Raw genomic sequence first — 11,242 nt, 5'->3', positions numbered from 1 at the left:
ACTTGCTCTTTTGTTATGCCCCACAGTAACAACAGCTGTGTTCTGCGACCATAAATACCTTGGAAATCTATTTTCTCACCCCAAATGAAGTCCAAGGCTGCTTTGTTCCATCCTCTTTTTCCATGCAGCGTATCAGTCATGGAGCCACAGAATGTCTCCAGTGAGGTACAACCGTACCATTCCCCAAACTAATGGTCGCTCTTGGACAGGGCCGTCGATGGTAAACTAATCTGCAGCCTGCAAGGCACAGGAAACTGATCTCATTAGCACTCATTGCAGCTATCTTCCAAGGAAACTTTCATCTTTAGACCACTCTGAACAAGAGGCTTGAAAGCCAGACTAACGTCACTTATACTAGTTCTTTATTTATTGGCCCACTGTAGAAAGCCTAGTAGGAGATGAATGAATGCATGGTCAATAAAGGAGTGAAGTCATTTGATTTTTTTTTATTTTCTTTTTTTCAGGTTCCAGCATGGCTAAAGCATGATTTATAGGCCTACATCATTGTGTGCCGGATCTGGTATTGTGTTGTACTGTCACAAATCTACAAGTTCTCAACATGTGTGAAGATACAATGCCTTGACATTGTATTGGCTATTTTCGACAGATTATAAATTAAGTAGTACAGTCTCTAACTTTGCCTTATGTTTACCAGTGGTCGAAAGCAACTAAGTACATTTAAGTACTGTAGGTTACTTAATTACGATTTTCAGGTACTTTTACTTTATTGGAGTATTTCAAACTTCTACTCCACTACATCTCAGAGGCATATATTGTACGTTTATTCCACTAGAATTATTTGAAAACTTTAGTTACTAGTTACATTGTAGATTGTTATATGAGATACTTAAATGGTTTCCTGTTGAAATAAGCTTAGTCTTTTCATGGATCTCCTTTTAGTAGACCTTGTACCAGTGAACTGTACCGTCATGAATCTGTACATTTTCCTATGCAAACTTCTAATAAAGCCTTCAATCAAAATCACATTTTTACAAAACACTCTAACCACTTCAGCCCTCTCTCTCTCTCTCTCTCTCTCTCTATGTATATATCAGCTATTTTCTGCTATTTTCAAAAGATTCGTATACATTTTGAACCTGTGAAATGGGACATTCTGCACAATGAGTACCTTTACTTACATATTAGCCTACTGTTATTTTGGTAGTCTGGAACATTTTAGTTTTTTTGCAAAAACAAACAAACAAACAAACAAACAAACAAACAAACAAACAAACAAACAAACAGTGAAAACACCAAAATAGTCTAGATGCAGGGAAAAGGCATGTGTTTATGCAGGTAAACACCACCACACCACTCCACTGGCTGATGACTGCTAAAAGGGTAAAATAATGTAGCCTACATATCATTAGGGCAAATATAACATATGCCTTTAAGCATAAAAGTGCTGTACAAACAGCAATGCATGTTTTTTTTTCTACAAAATGCAATATATCATGGCACATTTCCACAGTAGCCCTACATTGAAGTTGTTAAGTGCAAGCAGTGGTGTAAAATAACCAAGTACATTTACATTCAAGTACAGTACAGTACTTCTGATTTTCAATACTTTTACTTCTACTCCTCTACATCTCAGAGGCAAATATTGTACTTTTCCACTACAATTATTTGAAAACTTGAGTTACTGCTAGTTACTTTGTAGATTTGGATTATTAGTGAAAATAAACACCTCTCATCTGCCAGTAGATTCAGGTGAGGTGCTGGAGCCAAAAAGGAGCAAGTTGAAAAAGGGAGCCTCCACACTCTCAAAATTGTGCAAAATCAAGTAGGCCTAATTTATTTTCAGTTTATGGAAAAGTGCAAGCTTTCGGTCATAGACCTTCTTCCGGCATAGATTCGGATTATTAAAAACATACATTAACACTTCAAACCTAAAATTAGGCATCTTCAATCAATCAATCAATCAATCAATCAATTGTGAGCTTTTCACCTAGTAGATCTGCTATTTTCAAAAGGGGACATAAGAGTAGCCTACTTTATAGGCTACTTGTTGTACATTAAGTACATTTTGATGCCAATACTTTTGTACTTTCACTCAAGTACATTTTGAATCCCGGACTTTTACAGAGTATTTTTACATTGCAGCAGTATGATTACTTGAAAACATTTGAGTACTTTTTACAACACTGCGTGCAAGTCCAAAGGTGGGGTGATGCCTCCACCTCGTGGACAAACATAAACACTACACCCACGTGTAATTCGTTCATCCGGGCAGTAGAGGGCAACCAAAGAAATCCCAGCACCCGCTTCACTTGTCACATAACACCTGTCGTTGTTTTGTTTACAGCAAAGCAACTTCCTACTTCCTACTGTTTGGAGCTTGCTAGATTTTCTTCTTTTTATTTGTTTCATATTCATAATTCTCCTGTTAATTACTCTTCAAAATGGGATGCGACGGCGGCACTATTCCTAAAAGACACGAGTTGGTGAAAGGACCCAAAAAAGTCGAGAAGGTTGGTCCTAAATACAGCGTTATTGTCGACGATGTTGGAACTTCGCTAGCTGATAGCTGCTATCCTGCTACCATTGTAGCCTGTTATGTGAGAGAAAGTATCATAAAAGTGTGCCTGTGACACACTAGTTCAACATTATTGTTTTCTGATCCATGACAAAGTGATGTGTGAAATTGACACCTGACTAAATGTAAATGCGTATGTTGTAATTTTATTTAGTTTGTAACAAACTAAATAATATATAACCGTTGATAACCGTTATCAACTTTCGTGAGATGGATCATGGCTAGGCTAGCTACCTTAGCTTCTGGGATTCACATATATGATTGTCGACGTCAATAACATTCTGAAAACTGACATGTTAAAACTGACATTATACTGAAGAAGACTAAAAAGGGTCGAAAGCAGCACAGATATTGCTGCTTTGTCGTCATTAATAAACTTGGAGCTATCAAAAGTTAGTTGCGAGACCCCCTTTTCTGTTCCTAGTAGTCCTAGTGCTTTGACAGTTTTGGCTCAGCACCAAAAACAACGGAGGATATGCGTTATTCTTTCCTTTGAATGTTAAAACAGTCCATGGGATCATGAAGAATGATAAGCATGCTATGGAAATGTCCCAGTTCATATTGTTGTGTATGTGTTTTAGGTTGACAGGAATGCGGAGCTGCTTGCTAAATGGAAGCACTGTGCTCTGAGCCAGGAGAAACTCAGGCGCCCCATCGTTGCCTGTGAACTTGGAAGGTGAAACTCTTTCTGACTGTTGTTAGATAGATAGATAGATTGATAGATACCTTTATTATCCCCACAGGGGAAATTCAGTTGCCCAGAGGCAGCACAGTTACAAGTTACAGAGAAGTAAGAAAAAGAAAAAGAGTACTGTAGTGTACAGTCCAAAGAGCAAGCACAAAAAAAGAGAAATAAAACAAAGTGTCGAAAGCTATTGCAAAAAGAATAATAATATATATATATATATATATATATATATATATATATATACATAAAGTGACCACGAAAAGATATAAAAAAAACTGAATAATAATTAATTACATGTAATTAACTGGCAATAATAATAGTACAAAAAAGTGGAAGAAAGGACGAGGAAAAAGGATTAAAAAAAAGAAAAACAAAGAAGTTTCAGCTGAGCTGAAACTAAGCAGCGACTGCCCACGATGGAGCGCGCTCTTTCAGTTCATCAGCAGCAGCGATTCTCATACTTTTCCATTTCAAGGACCCGCCATTGGACCCGCCATTTGACTGGTATTAATTAGGGTGACCATATTTTCAGCCGCTCAAACACCGGGACGCCAACCACTCTTAAAACCGGGACCCTCAAAGCGATGCGCATGTTACCGCGCACGCCCATTCTCTAATGTTCGTGCACGCGCACAAACGCACCGCAGGGTTGCATACAGGCAGTGAATGATTGACAAACAGCCTCAGTGTTGAATTCAGAGTTTCAGACACGCAATTCAATTGTTCATGTTTTCTGATTGGTTAGGTGAGCATGTTTTCATGAATGATAAATGTCTATGCAACCACAACAAACGGCTACTATTATTTGAATTCTGCCGAACACCGGGAAAATTTAGTAGTGAATATTGAAAACCGGGACATATTAGTGTTTTAGAGATATTTGTCGGGACACTGGGACGCAGCTTGAAAACGGGATAGTCCCGGGTAAACCGGGACGTCTGGTCACCCTAGTATTAATTTAATTTCTGGGACCCCATTCAACAATGTAAATTAATTAATAAAGCTAATTAATGAACTTGTTCCAGATACTATACCACATTTGTAAAACCTGTTTTGTTATTCAAGGCTTTATAACAAAGATTCACTCATTGAGTATCTTCTGGATAAGTCTGCTGAGAGACCCAACAGTGAGGTGGCAACACACGTCCGCGGGATCAAGGTATGCTTTTACTAATGCTTTTCCACACAACAAACTAGAAAGATGCAATTCTGGGAGATTGCAAGTGTGGTTGCCATGACACGAGTCACACTTGCGAATGAATTCCGTCTTTACATTTGAATTTTCCCCATTCAAATCACTGGGGAAAATTAATTCACTAATAAATTAATGGCCATGTATGGAGATCTCTGTGTCATCAATATTAAGCAATAGGTTTAGTTCCAGACTATATAAACACAAAAAGAAAGGAAACTTGACTTTGGTCCATCTCCCCCTGTGTTTTATATCATTTTATCGTTGATTCATCACCTTTATAACGAGGTACATCTTGTAAGCATCGGGCATTCGAGGCATGAGCTACACAGCCAAACATGTAGGTAGTGCCGACCAGGATTTTGCCAAAATGGCTTGCAATACTGTTCTGCTGGCATTTACTCTCGTTTTGGGCTTCACTGACACTGAGCTTAACTCATTGACTGCCAAGGCCCGAGTTTCCCGAGTTATTACAGTAGTTCCAGGCTGCCACAGCCCGAGTTTCCCGAGTTGGAAGCCATTTTGAAAAAAATAATAATAATAATTATAAAAAAAAATCTAAAAATGCCTCAAATGTATTAGGCATGATCGCTATTGCGAAATTGCATGTTTAGCCCCATAACAAACACATCTTTCAAAATGTCAAAAATGGCTGTTTTGTCTGACTTTGAAGGCTTGTATCTCATGAATGCCTGAACGGATTTCCAAGCGGATTTTTTTTGTTTGAAAGCTGTTAAAAAGTACTACACATATGGTGCATGATCTAGGCATGGGCATGCACGATCCGTGCACTAAAAATTGATCTGTGCACTAGAAATTTAGGAAGGTGGCAGTGTTTGTTTTGTCTGACTTTGAAGGCTTCTATCTCATGAATGCCTGAACGGATTTCCAATCGGATTTTTTTGTTTGAAAGCTGTTAAAAAGTACTACACATATGGTGCATATATGGTGCATGGGCGTGCACGATCCGTGCACTAAAAATTGATCCGTGCACTAAAAATTTAGGAACGTGGCATCCTGGTACTTGGCGGCCATCTTGAAAAGGGCATTCAATGAGTTAAAATTAACAAAGTGTAAAAATGGCCAATATGTGTTGTTTTTTCTTTTCCTTATTACTCTGGGAGAGTAGATTCAGCTGCCAGAGTTCTCACCCGCACCAAGCCCTGGCAGCACATCATCTCCACCCGTAAACAACTGCACTGGCTTCCTGTTAAATACCGCAGCAATTACAAACTTCTCCTTCTCTCCTACAAGTGTTAAAATGCCCTGGCTCCACTATCTCTCAGACCTCCTCCATGATAAACCTACTCTGTCACAGACTCGGCAGACTTGGACTTCCTCCCTGTCCCCAGTCCCCATATTATTTCTTTGTTTCTGCTCGCCCCTTGACATAAACGTATTTCCCAGTCAATAATGCGGAAAGGAACAATAAATCCACGTTTTCTTTAGATGTGTAATCTTTCTTCTTAGCCATTGTTAATGATAATCCACTGTTAATTTATGTCGCAGCAGAGGATATTGTTTTGTTTATCATTAAAACTAGTGTTAAAGGACTTCCTGACAAGTCACGTGACGCAGCAAGGCAGCCAATAGCACTGACCGGAGGAGAAAAAAAGGGGGTGCGGGGGTGATTGACAGATGTAACAGCCAATCGCCGGTTCCATTCGGGTATCATGGAACCGCTGTTTTAACGGTCAGAGAACCGGGGAACCGGTGCACTCCATAGTAGCACCGAACCGCACCGAGGTTAAATGCTCATAAATAGCTCGGACCGGGTCGGATCCCGGGTAGTTCCGGATCTCGGACCTGCCCGAAGATCTCTGTGGGAGGGTGCAATCATTCAATGCACCAAGCAACAAAGGTGAACACCAAAAGAACAGTATTGCAGGCCTGCCAGGCCATTTTTGGACGGGCTCTACCCACACGTTTGGCTGTGCTGCTCGTTCCACAAATGCCAGATCCTTACAAGCTGTACCTCGTTGTACATATTCGTTAACATACTCTACCATACAAATTGGACACAATTACATTTTATTCATAAGAAATCACAACACTGATGCCATCTGGTCTCATAACACAATATCGATATATTACCCAGCCCTAATTCCACCTAAATCCTTTCCTCTCTCCATGTTCATTCCTTCAATCATGTCAGGATATCAAGGAGCTGAATCTGACTGATAACCCAGAATGGAAGGGAGAGAGAAGCAACGCCAAGGGAGACCACTATGAGGACGTGCACAGTGCCATGTTCCTCTGTCCTGTTGTAGGCGTGGAGATGAATGGCAAACACAGGTAACCAAGTGAAGAGCTTATCCTTCTGCTAGTTTTTGTTCCTGAACTGAAGGTGTGCATCGATTCGTAAATATACAGAGACATTTCTTTTAGGGCAGTTACACATGTTATGCTATCTATTCATTTTATGGAGTTGAACGATACAAGTTGGTTAACTCTCAGAACTTAAACCCTACATACAGTATATACTCCTCCTTCCCTCTACACCAGTTATCTTTGCTGAAAATAACCGATTTTTCAAGCTCACACCACATGACGTATTCAGACAATATGTATTGTGGGCATGTAGATGGGCTATTTTCACAGAATGTTTGCCTATTATTACATGTCCAGAGTAGGGATGCTAGGTTTCAACGGTTAAACGATAGAGCTGGAATGATTTTGAAGAATTGTGTTTAATGTGTAATATGATCTGATTCTATTTAGTTAATTCTGTGAAGTTGTACATTTTTAATCTGGTTCTGGAATTGTTTATGATAGTCACAGGAATTTGTTGTTTAAATATGCTTTTTTTCTCCATTTTCTTTCTAGGTTCTGTTTTTTGCAAACCTGTGGCTGTGTCTTCTCTGAGCGGGCTCTCAAAGAGGTCAAGACAGAGATCTGTCACAAGGTAAGGAACATGACAATATACAGCCTGGGATTCCCAACCCACCTTTTCCATCCCCCCCAGTGTTTTCAGTATTACACTCACATTACTTGGATACTTTACCATGGTGAACGATGCTGTAGAGCAGGGGTCTTCAACGTTTTCAGGCCAAGGACCCCTTAGTGGAGAGAGAAATGAAGCAGGGACCCACACAACCTTTTCAGAGATTCCATTTAGTTTCATTGTTTGACAGCACGATTATCAGTGTATTTTGGATTCATGTCAATTTGTGTTTTTTTTAACCACTTGAACCGTCAATAAGTAATTAGATCCACAAATCTATTCTTATACTGTATAATGAGTGAAATATCCAAACTCTTTGCTGGGGACGGTGCAAAATTTGCATTGCGATGCAGCACAACACAAAGTGAGCTTGTAGATCTGCTACTTTTTGGTGCTTGACACAGCACACAAGCATGTATAAATTGGGCATTATATCTTCAATGGAAACCAAAATATTGAGACAGAAGGTATATTTTAGTTTCACTACTTTTTGATCAATGCATAATTCTTTGTAAAAAAACAAACTTTGAGAAAGGTTACTGGTCATTTCCACCTGCATAATGTAGCAGCTGTACATTTCTGTGACCGTTAATACAGCCAAGGGGAAATAATAAATAACGCTACATATGGGTGGGCGATATGGTGATAATTATCGTTGAGACGATACAATGTCTCCACGATATGCCTTTTCAGAGGTATCTTATATATCGTGATACAATTGAGGAGCCTTGTAAACAATCCTGTTTAATCGTTAATACAGAGATTCATTGCTGAATTCAATTAAACCTGCATTTTGGTCAAAGTCATCAGTTCTCAAACTTGAAAATGTCAAGGTCTCCACTTAACTCTGACAGCATTAGTTACATACTTGTAAAGTTCAATTTAGACCTCCCAAAAGGAACCCAGATAGTCTAGTTTTTGTCAAGTAACTTGAAAAATAAGCATAAAAACCAACGTGAAAAAGAATCCTGATAGCATTGTGTATCGTGATACAGCTTGGGAAAATATCGTGATATTGTATTTTTCCATATCGCCCACCCCTAACGCTACATAACTTGCCGGTTGAGCAAATATGAATCCCATTTCTCCTTTCCCTATTAGATTTTTAACCTTTACTGTAGATTAGGCTGTCCTCTGCCTCTAGCCTTTAGAGCTTGGCACAGAGGAGCTGTTTACTCTCAATTATTCTCAGCTCCTTCGACTGCAATGTACAATCAGGGTGGATGTTTGTTCTCAGTGGTGAATGATTAATACTGAAGTCTGTTGCCCTATGGGTTGGTTTGGTTTCCACTGACCTGTTCATACACACTCTAAGTCTAAGATCTAAGATCATGCTGATCTAAAAATGTGGTTTAACATAAAGGTTTGTGAGGAAAAGAAAAACGTTACATTGCCTGGGAACTGTGCATGATGGGCTTTGACTCATTGCACTACCTTGTATTGTCTACCGAAGGTTTTTCACTTCACCAGTGGGGGTTCGGCACCGTTTTACAGCAACTTTCAACAACCCTGGGCAGGAGGGTCCAGGACACTTATTTTGTGCTGTTACTTGCAATAGTCTTTTTTTAACCAGGCGTTTGGTGCCCCCCAGAGGTCGGTGCCCACGGTGCTGTGTCATTAACCCTAATCAGTCCATGTAATGAGATGTGGGACTTAAGGACAGTCCCCGTGCCCACTGCCCAGGGCTGCAGCCCCCTCAAGCCTGTGCATTAAGCCGAATCCTACACGTTCCATTTGTAATGAGATATAGTTTTCCAATAATGAGCATTATTATATGCAGCCTTGTGTACTGGGGGAAATCAGTGGTGACAATCCCCCTTTGGTTTGTGGTGTTTTGATAAAGACCTTAAGTTGTCTTGGGAGATACATTGCCTATTCCCTATTGAGTCTTAATGTAGTTTGTTTTCATCCTAACATTGGCTGGTGGCTGTGGATTTGACTGCACAGTGCACATATGTTCTATCTGGGATTGATGGCTTTTATTTTACTTCTATTTTAGGAATAGACCGTGTCTGACTGAGCTGCTGTACCATGGGAGTGTTCTTTTTTTGTCTCCTTTTAAACGTAGCATTTTTGTGAAAGATCTAAGATACTACTTTGCCATTTGCCTCGTAAACCAGACTTTGTCATAACATCCTTGCTGTAACGTTAGTTGTGGTTTTGTAGCTTTAAGTTTTTCTTTTAGCGCCCCAAAATTTGCAAAATCTCACTTCAGTAATCAGGCTCATTAAAATCATATAACCATATAATGATAACCATGGCATTGGTTTTCACCTCCTGTCCTGGGGGCCCAGAGAAGTGCTAGTTCTCATTCCACACAAATCTAGTCAGACTGTAATTTAGACCTGGAACATGAATGCAATTAACATGGTAGAATAGAAGAGTGAAGCACCAGTGGCCCCTAATTGAGTACGATGACTTGAGAGTTTAGATGGCAGTCAGCTGATGAGAAACAGTCATTGTTGCTTTTTCTGTGGCACTGGCAGCATTTCAGCACAGGTCAATTCTTTGACTCTTCTAGAAATAGGACCTAAAATAATAAGCAGGGTTATTGTGCTGCTAGTTGGGCACTCGTGGGAACGCTCAAAAGAGATTGTTCTTGAGATAGACATATTTGGTAGCACACTGTTGCCAGTAGAGTCACAGAGATTTTATCTTTTTTTTGTTTGTTCAGTACTTGCTCTGTGTAGTAAACCAATTCATATTTGTTAACTTATGAGAATGCATATGTATAGGCTATTATGGTGAACACAGTAAAAAAATATATTTTTGGGTAGGAAAAGAAAATGGGATTTTTACTCGAGTCGTGACTCATATCATACAAATCAGTCCGTGACCCACAAATAGGTACGACCCAGGAGTCCAGGACCCACTGTTTGGGAACTGAATCAACACTACAATCTCTGGTGCAATTCCATCTGAAGACTTGTGCCTACTGTTTTGTCTGTCAACATTGTCTGTCTAAAAGCAAAAACTGACAAAAACTAAGGTCATCTAAAAAAGTAAAAAAAAAAAAAGCTTTTCTCATATTCCGCTAATGCAAACCATGGGCTGTCTTTAAGTGCATTTCGCCACCGGCCTTCCGGGCTACTGGCTTTTCAAGATCACTGGCTCCACCATTCTAAACACTGGCTTTTGTTTCAGCAAATAACAGTCAAGAATTGACCCTTGTAATGGAGAAAATTAACTGATCTGACGAAACAGTAATTCATTTATCTAAATACATTTTTCCAAGTTGGAACATATTGTCATATATTTCTGGAAGCCGGCATCTATCTCCCAATTGGCATATAGCCCAGCGAAATTAACATTTACTTCAGTTGCTGCCTTATGCCTCTTTACAGATAAGTTGCACTGGTCAACATACTGTAGGTAGGCTTATATGATTAACACTGGTCAGCATACACTTTTTGTTTCACTGTCATATCAAAGTTGTTGCAAGGTAAAAGGTTTAGACATTATTGTTTGTGCAGTTTCTTAGATTTACTTTTCTAGTCAGTAGAAGGTGCAGGTGAACACTGACTGAGCAATAGCTTACACATGAGAGCAGCTAAAAGAACAGACTACAAATAATGAGCTGTGTGTGTGTGTGTGTGTGTGTGTGTGTGTGTGTGTGTGTGTGTGTGTGTGTGTGTGTGTGTGTGTGTGTGTGTGTGTGTGTGTGTGTGTGTGTGTGTGTGTGTGTGTGTGTGTGTGTGTGTGTGTGTGTGTGTGTACGTACGTACGCGCACTGTTGCCTCCTCCATTATGTGTAGGAAACAAGTAAATTAACAAGTAAAAACGACTGTAACAGCTATGTATGTATATTTCTATAAAACATTTGTTCATTATTAGATTATTAAAATCATTATAGCATGGTCATTGTAAACAATGCACATTCTG

The 11,242-nt window shown here is 39.5% G+C and overlaps 1 protein-coding gene across 1 annotated transcript in view; it reads left to right on the top strand.

Moving 5' to 3' along the window:
• The first annotated feature begins 2,333 nt into the window (after positions 1-2,333).
• The window catches only part of rtf2 (replication termination factor 2), a 29,400-nt gene continuing 20,491 nt past the window's right edge, over positions 2,334-11,242 (top strand). Inside the window, exons 1-5 of the mRNA XM_080729139.1 lie at positions 2,334-2,471; positions 3,118-3,212; positions 4,290-4,383; positions 6,572-6,711; positions 7,243-7,321. Of these exons, the coding sequence (XP_080585265.1) occupies positions 2,403-2,471; positions 3,118-3,212; positions 4,290-4,383; positions 6,572-6,711; positions 7,243-7,321 (477 nt within the window). The 5' untranslated portion in view covers positions 2,334-2,402. The remainder of the gene's footprint in view (positions 2,472-3,117; positions 3,213-4,289; positions 4,384-6,571; positions 6,712-7,242; positions 7,322-11,242) is intronic.

The sequence above is a fragment of the Nannobrachium achirus genome, assembly GCF_963921795.1.
Source record: "Nannobrachium achirus genome assembly, chromosome: 6".
Lineage (NCBI taxonomy): Eukaryota > Metazoa > Chordata > Actinopteri > Myctophiformes > Myctophidae > Nannobrachium > Nannobrachium achirus.
The sequence above is the reverse complement of the archived record's forward strand: the minus strand, read 5'-3'. Positions and strand labels throughout refer to the sequence as shown.